This window comes from Artibeus jamaicensis, unplaced genomic scaffold (genome assembly GCF_021234435.1).
Source record: "Artibeus jamaicensis isolate MK-2021 breed Jamaican fruit bat unplaced genomic scaffold, CSHL_Jam_final contig_936, whole genome shotgun sequence".
In the NCBI taxonomy this organism is placed as follows: Eukaryota; Metazoa; Chordata; class Mammalia; order Chiroptera; family Phyllostomidae; genus Artibeus; species Artibeus jamaicensis.
Genome location: NW_026522017.1, coordinates 1,412,194 through 1,430,373, shown reverse-complemented (window position 1 = coordinate 1,430,373; position 18,180 = coordinate 1,412,194). Strand labels below are relative to the sequence as shown.

The window sequence follows — 18,180 nt, the reverse complement described above, 5'->3', positions numbered from 1 at the left end:
GATGCACATTTCACTTGACAATATTCATAAATCGTATTTATATTTAAGGATAAATTTTACTACAGTAATCACTCCCTATCATGCAAATAAATTTTCTCCTTTGCTGAGGAAGAACAAAAAGCAATTGTAGTTTAGAGGATAACTTACATATAATAATGGTTTGACCTAAATCACCTACCTATTCTTAGCTTTGAAATAATTAGTTCAATTATGAATTAAATAGGTTACAAAATGCAGTTGGAATATGTCTTAATGTTATACATCCAGATAAATTTCAGCTCTTATCTTTCATTAACAAACTATATGTCATTTTAGTGTGTGTAAACATATATTTATGCTCATATATATTACATATAAATTCCAACTCTTATCTTTCATTACAGAGATATATGCCTTCAGTGTATACATGGATTTTTCCCTTTAAATATATTTTATTGATTATGCTATTACAGTTGTCCCATTTTCCCCCTTAATCTCCTCTGCCCTGCACTCCACATCCCACCCACATTCCCCCCATTAGTTCATGTCCATGAGTCATACATACAAGTTCTTTAGCTTCTATATTTCCCATACTATTCTTAACCACCCCCTGTCTATTTTGTACCTACAATTTATGCTTCTTATTTTCTGTGCCTTTTCCCCCATACTCGCCCCTCCACCTCCCTGATAATAACTCTCAATGTGATCTCCATTTCTGTTTCTGTGCCTGTTCTGGTTGTTTGCTTAGTTGGTTTTTGTTTTTTTAGGTTCGGTTGTTGATAGTTGTGAGTTTATTGTTATTTTACTGTTCAGAGTTTTGATCTTCTTTTTCTTAGATAAGTCCCTTTAACATTTCATATAATAAGGGTTTGGTGATGATGAACTCCTTCAACTTGACCTTATCTGGAAGCACTTTATCTGCCCTTCCATTCTAAATGATAGCTTTGCTGGGTAGAGTAATCTTGGATGTAGGTCCTTGTTTTTCATGACTTTGAATATTTCTTTCCAGCCCCTTCTTGCCTGCAAGTTTTCTTTTGAGAAATCAGCTGATAGCCTAATGGGAACTCCTTTGTAGGTAACTGTCTCCTTTTCTCTTGCTGCTTTTAAGATTCTCTCCTTATCTGTAAATTTTGGTAATGTAATTATGATGTGCCTTGGTGTGTGCTTCCTTGGGTTCAACTTCTTTGGGACTCTCTGAGCTTCCTCGACTTTCTGGAGGTCTATTTCCTTTATCACTTTGGGGAAGTTCTCCTTCACTATGTTTTCAAATAAATTTTCAATTTCTTGCTCTCCCTCTTCTCCTTCTGGTACCCCTATGACTCAGATGTTGGAATGTTTAAAGTTCTCCCAGGGGTTCTTAAGCCTTTCCTCACTTTTTTGAATTCTTGTTTCTTGATTCTGTTCTGGTTGAGTGTTTATTTCTTCCTTCCAGTTCAAACCATTGATCTGAGTCTTGGTTTCCTTCCCTTTACTGTTGGTTCCGTGTGTATTTCCCTTTTTTCACTTTTCATAGCCTTTCCTTTTCCCTCTATTTTGCGACCATACTCAACCAATTCTCTGGGCATCCTGATTAACAGTGTTTTAAATTGTGCATCTGATAGATTGGCTAATTCATCATTGCTTAGTTGTATTTTTTCTGGAGCTTTGAACTTTCATTTCAAAGTTCTTTCATTTGGGGCATTTTTTTTTTTGTCTCAGCACACCTATTACTAGTATGGAGCAGAGCCTTAGATATTTGCTAGGGCGAGGCAACCCACATTGCTACATTGTGGTGCTATATGTTGGGGATGGGTCCAAGAGGGAACAATGTCACTTGCTGGGCCCTCCTCGGCCAGCTTTCAGTCACTGCCTCCACCACCCACAAGCAAATTGGGTCCTTCTGGTGCTGATTCCTGCGTGGGTGGGTTTGAGTAAGTTCTAGGACCACTAGGGTCTCTCCAACAAATTCTCCTATGAGGCTGGGAGTTTCTCCTGCCGCCTCAACCCCCACAAGTTTTTTCAATCAGAGGTCTTGAGGCTTTGTTTCTCTGTACTGATGCACTGGAATCCTGGGTTGCGTGGTTTGTCTTGCTCCCCAGTTTTTCCTCTTGGCTTATGCACACACTAAACTAATGTGGGACCTCCCATTCTGTCAGGCACCACCTTGCTGAGAGTCCTCTCAGCTGCCTGGCTCTGACCCTCCTACCGATTGGGATGAATGTTTCTTCTTTAACTCCTTGGTTGTTGGACTTCAATACAGTTCAATTTTCTGTCAGCTCTGGTTGCTTTTTGTTTTTAAACTTGTTGTCCTTCTTTTGGTTGTACGAGGAGGCACAGCATATCTACCTATCCCTCCATCTTGGCTAGAAGTCTTACATATGTATTTTTGCATATATCAGAATCCAACTTTGAAATCTTTGTGGCTTTCTCCTTTGTTCTATTATCACAGGCAGGCACAGTTAACCAGGTTCTTGGTGATTATGGACAAAGAATTGAACCAATCACATAGAGAGTGTATAGCAGGAAGAGAACAGATTTATTAAGCAATAGTACACTCCACAGAACATGGGAGTGGACCATCTCTGAGCAGAGACTGACCTCAGGGGCTAGAGAGATTCTATTCTTACAGGAAGGATATTTCCCAGCAGTTTTGGTGGGGTTTTATTGTACATGTTCAAGTAGTTATATTACTTTAAAGCTACTGCGCATGTGGTCTCCCATGATTTTCCCTGACTGGCCACCAGGGAAGGGAGTCCCACAATGTTAATTTATTATTATGCTATTGTAATGAAGCAGGGATCATGTAGCGTCTTCTGTGCCGGTGCATTCATGATTCACCATGATTTAGTGCTTTTCCAAAAAGCAGGAACAACCAGTCTTGGAACAGCATCTCTGTCCTGAGTTTATGTCCTTTATTTTAGCCCTGGGGCACCTCCAGAGTTTCCCCCTTCCTATCTCCTGCCTCACTATGATTTCCTGCCTCAAAGCTCTTGAGCATAAAGCCAGGTCATAAATGCAGGAAAGTCAGTACCCACTAAGTGAAAGTTTACAAGAGAAAACCCAGAACCCTTCTTTATACAGTGAACATAGTAGTGTCTTCTATCAGTAAAAACCTGTCTCACTTATGATTTCTTTTACATATTTTAGTTTTCAGTACAATTATAGGAGTTTTATTACTGATGGATAATCTTGTTTTCAAGTTCTTCCTATTGAATAGTTTGTAGGAATAATGATACTAACTTACATCTACTTACTGCTTTTATGGGCTGTAAACTATATTGCAAATACTGTTATATATTATCTTATGTAATCTTAATAATAATCCTATCAAATAGATATTAATAATTCCTCCTTATTGATGATGGAAACTAAGGCACAGAAAAGTCAAGTGATTTCCCCAAGTTCACTTAGCCAGGAAGGACTTGGGCCAGGATTCTGGCCATCCGGCTCCAGATCTGCGCACTCACCCCCCACCACCACTCCTATGTGCCTTCGGAAAGTTGCTGGAAGAGCAAAACCTATGAGGCAATGCCTGGTACACATTTTTTTTCTTGCAGAAAAGTACCAGTTATAAAATCTGTGACTAAATGTTATTTGTTTGGAATGGTAAATGCCTATTTTAGTATCTTGGGCATGGTAAGAACCCCCCCAAAATATTATGAAAACACACAAGCCATTATATTAAATACTTTGTTTATCATTTCATAGTATTTCTTGCAGTATTATGTGGCCAGATCCACAAGGAGTTTTTCAGGACTGGATGAGATACTTGCCTGTAGCAAGTCTCCATGCTCCTCCTTCTTCAAGCTGCCTCTGCCCTGGGCTTCCGCAACATCCCTCTTTCCCCTCTTACCTCTCAGGCCCTTTGCAAGGATCCCTTTCTCTGATCACATTTTAGTGCTCTGCAGGGATTTTTCAGACTATCTGTATCTGTATCCCCTATGACCTGATTCACAGCAATTTCAACTGCCATCTATTTTTAGTAGATCCCGAACTGCACGTTTTAGGTTCATATACAGGATGGGGGAAAAGTTGTTTGTATGGAAAATAATACAATAGTTAATAAATAATAATACAAGAATAAACCCTGTGATTTGCATACTCACAACTATAAACCTACTTTTGCCCCACCCTATATATACAGTTGACCCTTAAACAACACATGCTTGAACCACGTGGTTTCATTTATATGTAGATATTTTTCACTAAATACTGTAAATGTATTTTCTCTTCCATATGACTTTCTTAATAATATTTTATATTCTCTACCTTACTTTATTGTATGAATACACATAACATACACAACATGTGTTGATCAACTACTTGTGCTATCAATAAGGTTTCTTTCTAGTCAACAGTAGGCTATTAGTAGTTAAGTTTTATGGAAGTCAAAAATTATATGCAGATTTTCACCTGTGTGGGGGGGGAAAGGGTATGGTTGGCATCCCCAACCTCTATGTTGTTCAAAGTTTAACTGTATTTAACTGCCTAGTAGGATGTCCTGCATGTCCCTCAAACTCAACAGAACCAGAAGTGACCTCGTTTTGTCCCCTCTCAAGGCTTCTCTTCCTCCCCTGCTTCAGAACAGTCTATTCATTCAATAATTAAGCACTACTCCACGCCTGGCACTAGGGATAAGGCAGAGTGTGAGATATCTTTCATTCTAGGTCAGTGAAAAGCTGCACCACCCACTTAGCAGCCCAGTCTGGTCGCCTGGGGAGGGTTCTATCCCTCTATCGCTTCCTCTCCCCTTCCACCCAGCACCAATCACACCCACACCCGGAGCAGCTCCTCACCTGAGGGCATACCCTTTCTTCTCCATTCCCAAAGCCCTTAAATTTCCCTAACTGGTTTTCCTGTCTCTAGTTTGACCCTCTCTACTGATGCCAGGATATTTCTAGATACGTAACTATCTGTTCAGGTCTTTCCCCTGCTTAAAATCCCATAATTTTCAGGACAAAAGTTCTTACTTCAGTCCATAAAGCTTTACATGATGTGATTTCTGACTTTTTGCAGACTTTCTCTCCTCCCCTCCTGCCCTACCCTTGGCCATATCCACCTGAAACTACCATGAGTATTAAGCAGATCACACAATGAAAAACTTCGGGTGTAAACCTATACTTTTTTTCTCTGCTTAAAATGCACATAATCCTCTTCTATCTTCTCTTTATTTTCCAAACTCAGCTCAAGCTGAGCTGAGTTTCTTCTGGAAACTTCCCTCAAATCTCTAGTTTAATTTGGAAACTCTTCCCCTGTGAGTATAATAGTTATCGCACTGTATTGTACTTATTAATAGTACTATTTATTTGTCTGTCTCCTAACCCCAAACTATAAGCTCAGCGACCTTGTCTATTTATTTTTGTGTCTTTATGCCTAATACCATCTTTGGAACATGATATATGTTCAATTAAAGTTTGTTAAGTAAACGAGTTTGTTGAGCACTCACTAGAGGTCTGTAGGACATCTAACGAGTGGATGCAGAGCTAGGAGATGGACACAGCTTCTCATCTGACCATTGGAGATAGATCTTATTCTTTCTATTTTATAGATGAGGTTTTCATGATTATTAAGCTTGAGTGTTATAGAGATGGGGTATTATCCAGGTCTGTCTTATATCTCTATCCTATGGCACCTTAACTAAAAAAAATATTGTGAAAGCAATCATCTGTTTTCATCTGGCTGTGAATTCTCTGTGATATAACATCAGGTAATCAAGTTCGTCTTCAGTTAAGAGGCCAGATCAGTAAATATACACAATTAGCAGAACATATTCCATAAAATATCTCTTCTCACTGCCTTTTTCTCCCCATACACACTCATTTTTTTTCTTCAGTCATTTTGACGATGTTTAAAGGCAAACAGAAAAGATAGTTCCAAAAATCTGAAAGAGGTTTTGACCCTAAGAAATGCGGGGCGTTTTGTTTTACAGATAACGGCGACTGCGACTGTGGTGAATGCGTGTGCAGGGCTGGCTGGACCGGCGAGTACTGTAACTGCACAACCAGTATGGACTCGTGCACTTCTGAAGACGGGGCGCTCTGCAGTGGGCGAGGGGACTGCGTTTGTGGCAGATGTGTTTGCACACACCCCGGAGCCTCAGGGCTGATCTGTGAACGTTGTCCTACTTGTGGTGATCTCTGCAACTCTAAACGGTAATGTCTCTACTTTCTTCAGTCCCTTTTGTCCATATATTTCATGATGATCAAAGTCATAAATAATAACGTTTGATGAACTCAGATGATGTCAGCTTGCTTTTGTTGGGTTTGGTCTCCAAGCGTCCATCAAAATATATAAGCCCATAAGGCCTCATGACTGTCAGCCTGGAATGCCAGTCCTTCACTTTCCTCTCTCTCAGTCCTGATTACCCAGGACCACAAAATCAGGTTCCTGCAAAAGACCAGCAAGGGAAGCTGAGCTGATGTCCCACGCCGATAACATCAGATAGCCTCTCAGTCACAAAGCCATTCACACCTATGGAATACCCTGGGGGTAGACGGAGGACACCTGCATTCAGTACTTCTTCAGGGGAAACAGATAAGCTTCTTTCTTATCTACAAGTTTATAAGGCTGACCTTACTGATTCATTCTTATCTACAGACCCTTGGAGGCACAGAGGCAGAAAGACAATCTTGGCTTTCAGTTTCTTCCCTCTTCTTTTACCACTCAAGCTCTTTGGCACCTTCCTTTGGTTGTCGTTCGGTACAACTATTGGGGATCGTATTTCCTTTTATACCATATGAACAACAACAACAAAAACAAAGCACACTTTTTTATTATCCAGAAAAGAAATATTTCTTTGGTTGGCAGCTAAGTTTTTAGTAGAAGTGGGACAACACTTGTAAGTTAAATGACACAAGTCTCCAAATTGGCTGTGTTATGATGTTAGTGTGCGATGCATTGTGCAGCCAAGATGTTTAAACAGGTCATGTTTTCATTAACTCTGGTACCCAAATGAAATTTGCATTTTCATTTCCAATGTGAATGAAGAAAACCCATATTTGCTCAGTGGTTGCTCACCATTCAGGTGTTAAAACTTCTCTGTCACTGTGCCTGGACAAATGCCAAGAGGATGGGGACATAGACTTATCTGAGTAGAATTTAATGTAAGATGTCCTTTTAAGTTGTTTCTTCTATTATTTTTCTATTTTGTTTTCTGTGTTAACATGTTATCACGTTAACATGATTCAATCTCAAATCTGGTTTATAAGATAAGTAATTAATAGTCAAAGTAGTTTAAATTTGAGGAATCAGGTTGATCGCAGTGATCTCTGTGGTGCTTATGTTAGTTCTGAAACGAGTCCATGCTTTCATTCACCAAGGTGGTGCAAGTAGTGTGCCAGGGACCATGTTAGGCCATGGGCATGGAGTGATGACTAAAACTGTCATAGCTCCTGCCTTCACTGGTGCTGAGAATCTAGCGGGGAAAAAGCACATATTTTTAAAAGTAATCATGATTAGGGTACTGGAAATATCAGGGGGAACACTTTGTGAAAGTATGTGATTGTCTAACCATTATACTATACGCCTGACACTAATACAAAATAATATTATATATAAACAGTAATTGACCAATAAAATTTAAAAAAAAACAAAAGTAATTATGATGATTCCTAGGCTGACAGTTCCAATTGGAGATACACAAAGTGCTTTACGGCAGAAACTACATGTATGGCAGGAGACAGGCCAGCCAGACTAGCCTGGGCAGCCATCAGTGAGATGCACAAAGGGGCAGAGGGTCTAAGAGCCTCCACTATTTTCAGCAACACCCTGCAAAAGCCACTCCAAATAAATATAGAACTTAGATAAATGCCGTATGCATACAACACAGGGAAGCTTTCAGACAAGGCTTCTGTCCCCACTCCCATAGATTGCTGCTCTTAAGCCCTTCCTTCAGAGGAACTCAGAGGCGTCCACGGTAAGGGAACTAACTGGTAAGAGTCGTGGAAGACTTGCCCAAGAAAGTGAGGTTTCAGCTGAGATGTGACAAGGCATGGGTGAGGGTGGGGAACATACACTGTGAAGAGTGTATGTTTCCATGGCCAGCTGAAGAAAGAGGCACCATGATGTATGTCCACAGTAAGAAAACTTTTGCTGTGTTGGCTTACTCCACATACAATCTGTTTGTGAAGTGATTTTCAGCATAAGGTTAATTCAGAGCCCAAGTTTTACTTTGTTATATAGACATCATTACGGTAACTTAATTTCTGGGCTTAAAATACACTTTTCTGTAAGTAGCAATCTTTTATTAAACAGCCTGCTTTGTTAATGAGGATCAAGGCTGTAATCCCCAGCTTTTGAAAATACCCCTATCGATGTTTGGATTAACTTAAAAGAGTTACAGAAAAGTGAATCTTCTTTTTTAATAGTCATTCATGACATATATGAATTCTTGTGAAAATATGGACCACTTCTGTTAAGAAATTCAAACTTTGTCTAATCTATAATTACATTTTACCAGCCTAAACCCTTCCCAGGAAAATCCAAAAAGAAAACGTAGCTAAATCAAATACCGAAATAATTAGGAGGCTTTTTAATTGACTTTTTTTTTTAAACTTAAGCAATCATTAGAGATAAATGAGGTTAGTAATTATTATCAAGGCTGGCTCAGGGAACATTGATTACTGAGTGGAAATCAGAATAAAGCTGCTTCCTCTTGGACATCACCCAACTATCTTCTGAAAGTACAAAAGGCACCATCCTGTATGAGACACTCCTATAGCATGAATCGCTGCTGCAGCATTAAAGCAATATCCCAGCTGCCTCCGTGAACTGATAAACTCTGTTGAATGATGTTCACAGGAGCTGCATTGAATGCCACCTGTCTGAAGATGTCCAGGCCGGAGAAGAATGTGCTGACAAATGCAAACTAGCTGGCGTGACCATCAATGAAGAAGAAGGTTCTCCTTGTCTTAAATCATTTTCCTTTTCTTTACATAGTTCCTGAGAGGCAGAAACTCTGTGCTAGGGTTTTTGTTAGCTTGACTGCATTTGTAGCACAGTGTTAGTTCACTCATTCTAGTTATTAAAGGGAAATGTATTCTATAAGGCTAAATCTTGATGGTTGGGGATACAAGAATTTTAAAGTCAAGACTATTTCATTTGACTTCAGCTCTGTTTGCAAGTTCACCTCTGCTTAACAAATGCAACTGTAGAGATCTCCAGAATGCTATATTCTTCGAATTAGAAAGAACATTGAAGAAATGTCTAATGTTAACCCCCCAAGCCTGAAATCATCCTCTATCATCTGATTGCTTTATTTCAAAATAGAACAGTGCAGGGTGTAACATGAGTTTCCTGATAAGTCCTCAGACACCAGGTAGCTGCTGGTTAGGGACCATTTTTCCTCCCCTCCCCTCTGAGTGCTTTCACTCCCAACTTTCCAAACATGAGCATTGCATGGCCACCCTTAACTCCCCATTGTCTCACTCCCAAATACGAGAAGAGCCTGCTACCTTTAACTGCTTAGCAGTCCCCCGCTCTTGCTTTTTGCCTGTCATTTTGAAATGTAATTACTTAAAAGCAGGTTTTTCCTACTGGCAAATTAACATCTCAAATATTTAAATGGGTTGTATTTTAGCTGGTAAGGCCATTTAAACGATAATTTGTGAACATTAAAACCAAGAAGATGACTAACTCCTCCTAAAGGGACAGTCTGGGGGAACTGGTTTTCCCATCATCGCAAACCCTCCGCGTTATTATGCTGCTCAGGGAGCAGCTGCTCTGCCGGCTTCAGAGGGCCACCGAGATACACCTCAGGTGGAGTGGTGTAATCAGGACACTAATTCACGACCCTCTAGGATATGTGTCTGGAATAGATGGAATTAGAATACCAAAATTAATCCATTTTCAAGGAGAAATAAGTGACATTCATATTGTTTTGAAAATTACCTACATTGTTTCAAAATTGAGATTTCTGACTGTGCAGAGTGGAGTAACCCCATAGGGAGAGGGCATGACCAGTGCTCATAAAACCCCTCATCTGTGTTTTTTCTGTTGACTAAAGAAAAATTGGATAAAATGGTGGATACCTCATACTAATAACGAAGGTACGATGCCCCAAAGCACTGAGTAAAGTGGCATTCGTGGGCTGTCCACGTTATAACTAGTACACGGTCTTGGCATATCCTTCTGGCTTCATTTTACAGCAAACGTCTGGGGTATTTACCAGGTGTGTCCAAGAACTGACTAAAAATTGTAGGAAATGCCCTGCAAATCACTAGAACTCAGTTCAGTAGCAGCGTGGGACATCTAACATGTGAGGGGAAAAAAGGAGTGACTCTTGGAAACATGTAAATCATGAGCAGGGAATTACTATATTTAAATACATAGTTTTCTCAGTACATTGTTGTAAATGCTTGGATTTGAGATAAAAACTAGGTCTCAAGTGGCATTTAAAATATTTGCATTATTTTTTGTGTGTAATTGACTAAATTATCTTCAAAAACGGGGAATGCAACTATTTCTAACTCAGAAGTTGAAAATAATAATTGGATTACTAATACCATTTAAAAGCACTAAACTTGATGGATTTGGGAAAGATATATAATTGTCAGCCTGTGAATTGGAAAGTCACTTTTGTAATGAGCCTATTTATAAGTCCTATTTCAAGTTACTTGCCCAGTTATGCTATTGATCAGATCTCCTTGAAATTATCACGACATATTTGCTCTTCCATGGTCTTTTATCAGCTCACCCTCCCCAACAAGGATGGAGAGTAAAATGAGTATAACTTTATAATCTGAATAAATTGCTCCCAAACTGCTCAGTGATGATGTGTGAGAGCATTTCCGAGGACGTGTGGTTTAATTTTATCCAATTCATTTTACTAGAAGAGACATCATCAATTTACTCCAACATCTATGTACTCAGGGCATTGTTGCTCACAGTGCATTCCATGTGTTCCATTTAAAGCTAATTCTAAAAGTGCTAAACAAACAAATCTCCATGGTCATATACATTTTGGAGATGGGAAGCTAAGCCTTTTGTTTTCTTGAAGGACTCCTTTGAGTTCTTATGCAGAGTAATTTGCATGTGCATTGCAAATTTTCAGGAGAGGCAAAGAGAAGTTGCTGTGATAAATACACAGTTTTCTAAGTACTCAATGTTATCTGACCACAGAAACCCTTCTTTCTTCTCCTTGTGAAACCATTTTCTCTGAAAACTACTGACTTGGCCCTGGGAGCAAAGGTCTCAAACACGTAGTTATCTTGGTTCACTGGTACAGATGATTTCTATTTTTCCCATTTTTCCTGGACCTTCCTAGATCCAGGCCCCCTCACCCCCATTCTCACATTTCTTCCTTTCTATCTAAGTGTGATTTCCCGACTGCCTGAGATCTTATTTTCATTGTATTATTCTAGAACAGCACTGCTGGCGCTCATAAAGGTGGGTAGAAAAGAAAGTTTCATTTCTTAGGAACAACAAAAGAAAACCTTAGCAGCTTAATTATGCAAATCTCCAGCCCAAGCTGGACCCTTTCATTACACATTCAATAATACCATTTTAATACCCAAACACTGTAAAACAGGCCAAGTCTCGAGTCGTCAGCATCATGAAAAGGAGTGGTGAATTAATTAAAGTAAGAAGGGAGTCATGACTTAAAGGTCATATTAGCAGTTCCATTAAAACTTAAATAATCCTGGCCAAGTCAACTAAGCCTTCCTGTGCTTCAGTGTACCTATTTAAAACAGAATAAAAAAGCAGGATTAATATTACTGAAAAGAGTGTTATAAGCTCTCCACATATTTTCTACCTGACAATAAAATGTTCCATTAAGTAAGTTCGAGAGGAACAGAGTGGGTGTGCACTGTCACGGTGGAGAGAAGGAGGGAAGGAAAAAATAAGCCAAACGGGAAAAGGCATATCCCCAAGACCTGATGAATCTCAGTTCATTGGAGGGCCGTGGCAGGAGGACATGTGTTGAAGGCCATCTAAAAAAATGACTGAAGTATGGATTATATATATGCAGATCTGTTGCTATCAAACATGCGAAATAACACAAATTTCATTAATCAACTGTTGCCTAGAGGTTCCCGAACCTCTTTATCAGAACCACCTTATTAAAAATACTATTAAACAACTCACTAAAATACAAACACCTGTGCATACTACTGATCTCTCAGATAGAATGCCCAGGGGTGGATCTCTGCAATCCATATTTTCAGAGCTTCCAGGTTATTTAGATCATAGACATTTGGGAATGGCCAAATGAGAATGGTTTTTAGTTAGATTTCTTTTTTCTTTTTTGCGAAGGGGACTTTTTTAATCTTTATTGTATTTTTCATTACCATTTAGCCCCGCTAAACCCCCTTCCCCGGCAATCACCACACTGTTGTTGTCCATGTCCATGAGTCCTTTTTCCTTTCTGCTCGATCCTTCCAACCCTCTGCTCCCCACTAGCTGTCATCCTGTTCTCCATCTGTGAGTCTGTCCCCATTTTCCTTGTGAATTCAGTTTGTTCACCAGATTCCACGTATGAGTGAAATTATAAAGTATTTGTCTTTCTCTTACAAGCTTATTTCACGTAGCATATTCTCCAGGTCCATCTATACTATTGCAAAGGGTAAAATTCTCTTCTTTTCTATGGCCCAGTAGTATTCCATTGTGTAAATGTCCCATAGTTGTTTTATCCACTCATCTACTGATGGACACTGGGGCTGCTTCCGTATCTTGGTGATTGTGAATAACATTGCAATGAACGTAGGAGTGCTTGTGTTTTTTCTAATTAGTGTTTTAAGTTCCTTGGCATATATTCTCAGAAGTGGGATCACTGGGTCAAAAAGCAGATTCATTTTTAACGTTTTGAGGCATGTCCATACTGCTTTCCACATTGGCTGCACCAGTCTGCATTCCCATCAACAGAGCAAAAGGGTTCCCCTTTCTCCACAACCTCACCAGCACTTGTTTGTTGATTGATTGATGACAGCCATTCTGACGGATGTGAGATGGTATCTCGTTGTGGTTTTAATTTGCATTTCTCTGATGATTAGTGACACTGAGCATTTTTTTCATGTCTATTGGCCATCTGTATGTCCTCTTTGGATAAGTGTCTATTCAAGGCCTTTGCCCTTTTTAAAATTGGATTATTTAGGGGTTTTTTTTTTGGCTTTTTTTTTCTGGTGTTGAGTTTTATATGTTCTTCATAAATGTTGGATATTAACCACTTATCGGATATATCAGTGAATATGTTCTCCCATTCTGTGAGCTGTCTTTTTATTTTATTGATTATTTCCTTTACTCTGCATAAACATTTGGGAATGACCAGATTAGAATGATTTGTAATTTGATTGCTCAATACTCCTATGTACACAAGTGCTTCTAACAGATTCATAAACACTTAAAATGAAGTGTTTATGAATCATCTGAAATTTTATTAATAATACTAAGTATTTTACTAGTCCCTGTTTTCATAGATAATATAGGCATATTTCTCACAAACCCTGACATAAAGTTTTTATCTTGGACATTAAAGGCAAACCTACTTAAAATTTCTATCTTTCTATGGCTATGACATTGTTGAACCAAAAAGCAGCCTACTTTTTTTGTTAGATTCAGAGTAACACATAGATTCTCTTTTATTAAAACTTTTTAATATTGAAGCTAATGAGAAAACTTGTAAGTTTAGCAAGAGTATGTCCAAGATTATCTGGGACAGTCACAGTTTTAATATTCTGACCCATAGTACACTTAGATCGGATGTGTTTTAAATTTCAGGTTAATAACAAACATCATTCTATTTACAGGTTTCAGTAAAAATGCATGTAACTGTATCATGAAAAGTTTCTAACTTATAAGATAGGAGAACTTTAAGTAAATTGTTTTTAAACTGGGAAAATGCTACCTAGTTTTGGCATCAGTACCAGACCACTAGAATCTTTGATAAATAGTGTTAATATCTCAGATTGACCACTTTACTATTTTTTAATTCCTGATATGACATTCATTTTCTGCCTCTTGAATAAGCTCAGTAAGAAAATAATTTCTATTTGGAAAAGATTTAAGGAAAACTGGATTGTTATTTTTTTTTATTAAGAAAGAGGCTATGCTGAATGTTAAGCAACTGCCATCCCAGGTTTCTTTTATCTGAGGTTTACCTTTATCCCGCTGGTCCCTGAGCTACACAATACTTCAGTCTTCATTCCCTAATGTTAATTTATATTTACTGTTGTGACTTACAAGCCCAGCAATCTTGGCTATGCCATTTTGGGAAAGGCCCCCGTAGAAGTATCATTATCTGCTTGGACTGCGTAGTTTCTTTCTGAAATGTAATCCAGCCTTCCTCCCAGATGCTTGCAGCCAAAAAGGACATATAGCCCCCTCATTACCATAGTCAGGACCATTCTGTTCCCAAGACAGCTAGGCATACCTGCCTTGAAGTATTTCACTCTATTGAAATCTGCCCCCATTATTTTGATGGGTGCATTTGATGGTCAGCCCTGATTGATCGCACCTAGAACTATTTTTCTGGAATATGAGTAGAAACTAAACCTCAATTCGTGGGGGGAAAAATCCTATGTCTTTTCTGTTCTTATTCTGCAATGTTGAAATTTCCTATTTGCATATTAAAACTCAATACTACTTAGCTTTAAAAATAATCTCTTTTGAAAACTCATTTAACCTAATGAATGATTCTTTTATCCATAGATTTCTCAAAGGATAGTTCTGTTTCCTGTTCTCTGCAAGGAGAAAATGAATGTCTTATTACCTTCCTAATAAGCACAGATAACGAAGGAAAAACCATCATTCACAGCATTAACGAGAAAGGTGAGTGGCATGCCTTCCATTGTCGACGGTAAGTAATAATACTACATGAGAGAGGAGAAAACCACCAGAAAGACACTTTGGAGGCTTGCCAGGAAAGACATTTCCAAATTTATGATGAGTGCCTCTACTTTCCCAATGACTGAAAGTTTTGATATGTTCCAATCTCTCTTTTTTTTTAATTAAATTTTTGGTGGTGACACTAGTTAGCAAAATTATACAGGTTTCAGTTGCACTATTTCACAATACATCATTTGTACACCGTGTTATGTGTTCACCACCCCAAGTCAAGTCTCCTTCCATCACCATTTATCCCCACTATATGCTCCCTGATCTCTCCTCACCCCTCTCTATCCAGCAATCACTATGCTATTGTCTGTGTCCATAAGTATTTTATCACTTTTATTTTTTGGTGCTCACTCCTTCCAGACCCCAGCTAGCCCCCAAATGCCCCCACCCACAGTTGTCAGCCTGCTATCAATAGGTCTATCTCTGTTTTGCTTGTTAGCTCATTTTGTTCATTATATTCCACATATGAGTGAAATCAATCATGTGTTATTTGTCTTTCTCTGACTGGCTTATTTCACTCAGCAAAATGCTCTCCAGGTCCTTCTATTGCAAAGGGTAATATTTCTTTCTTTTGGGGGATGGGGGTACTTGTCAACATTTTATAACTTCTAATAAAAATTATTGACTGATTTTAAAGAGATAGAGAAACAACAAGTTGTTGTTTCACTTACTTATGAATTCATTGGTTGTTTCTTATATCTGCCCTGACTGGGAATTGAAACTCCAACCTTTGTGTATGGGGGGCAATACTCTAACCAACTGAGCCACCTGGCCAGGGTTGAGTAGTATTCCACTGTGTAACTGTACCACAGCTTTTTTATGCACTCATGTCCTGATGGACACTTGTGCTGCTTCTAAATCTTGGCTATTGTAAATAACTCAGCTGAACATAGGGGTGCTTGTGTTCTTCAGAATTAGTGTTTTAGGGTTCTTTGGATATATTTCCAGAAGAGGAATTGCTGGACCATAAGACAGTTTCATTTTTTAATTTTTTGAGGTAATTCCATACTGCTTTCCACAGTGGCTGCACCAGTCTGCATTCTCACCAACAGTGCAAAGGGGTTCCCCTTTCTCCACACCCTTGTCAGCACTTGTTTTTTGTTAATTCACTGATGCCAGCCATACTGACAGGTGTGAGGTGATATCACATTGTGGTTTTAACTTGCATTTCTCTGATGATTAGTGACATTGAGCATCTCTTCCTATGTCTATTGGCCATCTGTATGTCCTTGTTGGACATATTCATTTGTCTATTCAGGTCCTTTGCCCATTTTTTAATTGGAGTGTTTGTTTTCTTGGTATTAAGTCTTGTAAGGTGTTTTTAAATTTTGGATATTAACCCCTTACCAGATGTACGGGCAAATATGTTCTCCCATTCTGTGGGTTGTCATTTCATTTTGTTGATGGTTTCCTTTGCTGTGTAAAACTTTTTAGTTTGATATAGTCCCATTTGTTTGTTTTTCTTTTGCTTCCCTTGCCTGAGGTAATATGTCAGAAAGAATATTGCTATGAGCAATGTCTGAAATTTTACTGCCTAAGTTTTCTACTAGGATTTTATGGTTTCAGGTTGAACTTTTAAGTCTTTAATCCATTTTGAATTCATTCTTGTGTGTGGTGTAAGAAGATGGTCAAGTTTCTTCTTTATTTTTCTTCTTGTATCTGTTCAGTCTTCCCAATACCATTATTAAATAGATTAGCTTTACCCCATTGTATGTTCTTGTCTCCTTTATCAAATATTAATTGACTATAAAGGTGTGGATTTATTTCTGGGTTCTCTATTCTGTTCCATTGATCTATATGTCTTTTTTATGCCAGTACCATGCTGTGCCTTGGGACTTTTGCTGTCCTGTCCCCGGTCCCGGCGTTGGTAAAAGTCAACTTTGATGCACAGTTTGGCCCTTCCCCTGCACACCAAGTCCCAGGATAGGCTGTCACAAACTGTGGATTGCTTGTAGCTCCAAACAGGTTGCTGAGAACAAGCCATAGTCAACATCTACATCGTCTTGCACCAGAGTCCTTCCCAAGAGGCCCAGAATGAATACACCCAGTGGCCAGCTTTAGACAACATCAGAGTAGGACCCAATAAGTGTTTATAAAATTTAGAACATTAATTTTAAATTTTAAAGCAAGTTCACAAGCGGCATACCCAAAGGACAATTTTGGCAGGCACCAGACCTTCATAAGGCAAATTCCACTTCATAAGGACCACTTCATGTGGTCCACATTTACATGGCAGCTCACACGCCATGGTTTGGATTGAGCCTAACAGTTAGCCAGCCTGGGGGTTGACCCTATGCATGAATGGGCCAATAGTAATCAAGGCTCAGTTACAACAGGAAGGCCCACATAACCCACACAAGGAACATTCTTAGAGCACCCAGCTCAGGTGATCAAGGAGACTGCACCACTGCACCCCACATGATACCTAGTACATAAGTCCACCCCATGAAGACTGGGAGTCATAGCAGATCTGTCTAATACTTAGGAACAAACGCAAAGAGTCAGCCAAAATGGGGAGACAAAAATATAGCCCCAAGTGAAAAAAACAGCAGGAGAAATCTGTAGAAAAAGAGCTAAATGAAATGGAAGCAAGCAATTTATCAAATATAAAGTTCAAAGTAATGGTTATGAGGATGCTCAACAGCATGTAAAAGGATATAGAAGGTATAAAAGAGGACCAGTCAGAAATGAAGAATACACTGGAAGGAATAAACAGTAGATTGGATGAAGCAGAGGACTGAATCAGCAATTTGAAAGACAAGGTAGCATAAAACACCAAATCAGAGCAGCAAATAGAAAAAAGAATTTAAAAAATGAGAATTGTTCAAGGGAACCTTTGGGGCAACATGAAGCATAATAACATCCTCATTATAGAAGTACCAGAAGGAGAAGAGAGAGGGCAAGGAATCAATAACCTATTTGAAGAAATAATGACTAAAAAGCAGAATGGCAGCTAGGTAAAAGGGGATGTTAGCGGGTAGAGGGATTAAGCAAAAGGGAAAAAGTACTCATGGACATGGACGACTATGTGGTAATTGATAGGGGTGGGGTATGAGGAGACCAAAAGGGAATGAAAAAAATTCCAATAAAGATTAAATAAAAGAAAAATAATGTCCGAAAACTTCCCTAACCTAGTAAAGGAAAAAGACACCCAATTCTAGGAAGTACAGAGTCCCAAACAAGATGAACACAAAGAGGCCCGCACCAAGACATATCATAATTGAAATGGCAAAGGTTAAAGACAAAGAGAGAATCTTAAAAGCCACAAGAGAAAAACAGTTACCTACAAGGGAGCTCCTATAAGACTGTCAGCTGATTTCTCAACAGAAACATTCCAGGGCATTGGCATGAAATATTCAAAGAGATACAAATCATGGACCTGTAACTAAGACT

The 18,180-nt window shown here is 38.9% G+C and overlaps 1 protein-coding gene across 5 annotated transcripts in view; it reads left to right on the top strand.

Moving 5' to 3' along the window:
• Positions 1–18,180, top strand: part of ITGB6 (integrin subunit beta 6) — a 152,603-nt gene that overhangs the window by 121,515 nt on the left and 12,908 nt on the right. For all 5 annotated transcript variants that reach the window (XM_053655167.1, XM_053655166.1, XM_037140422.2 and 2 more), the window contains 3 exons: positions 5,888–6,110; positions 8,758–8,855; positions 14,602–14,721. In XM_053655167.1, coding sequence (XP_053511142.1) covers positions 5,888–6,110; positions 8,758–8,855; positions 14,602–14,721 — 441 coding nt within the window. The remainder of the gene's footprint in view (positions 1–5,887; positions 6,111–8,757; positions 8,856–14,601; positions 14,722–18,180) is intronic.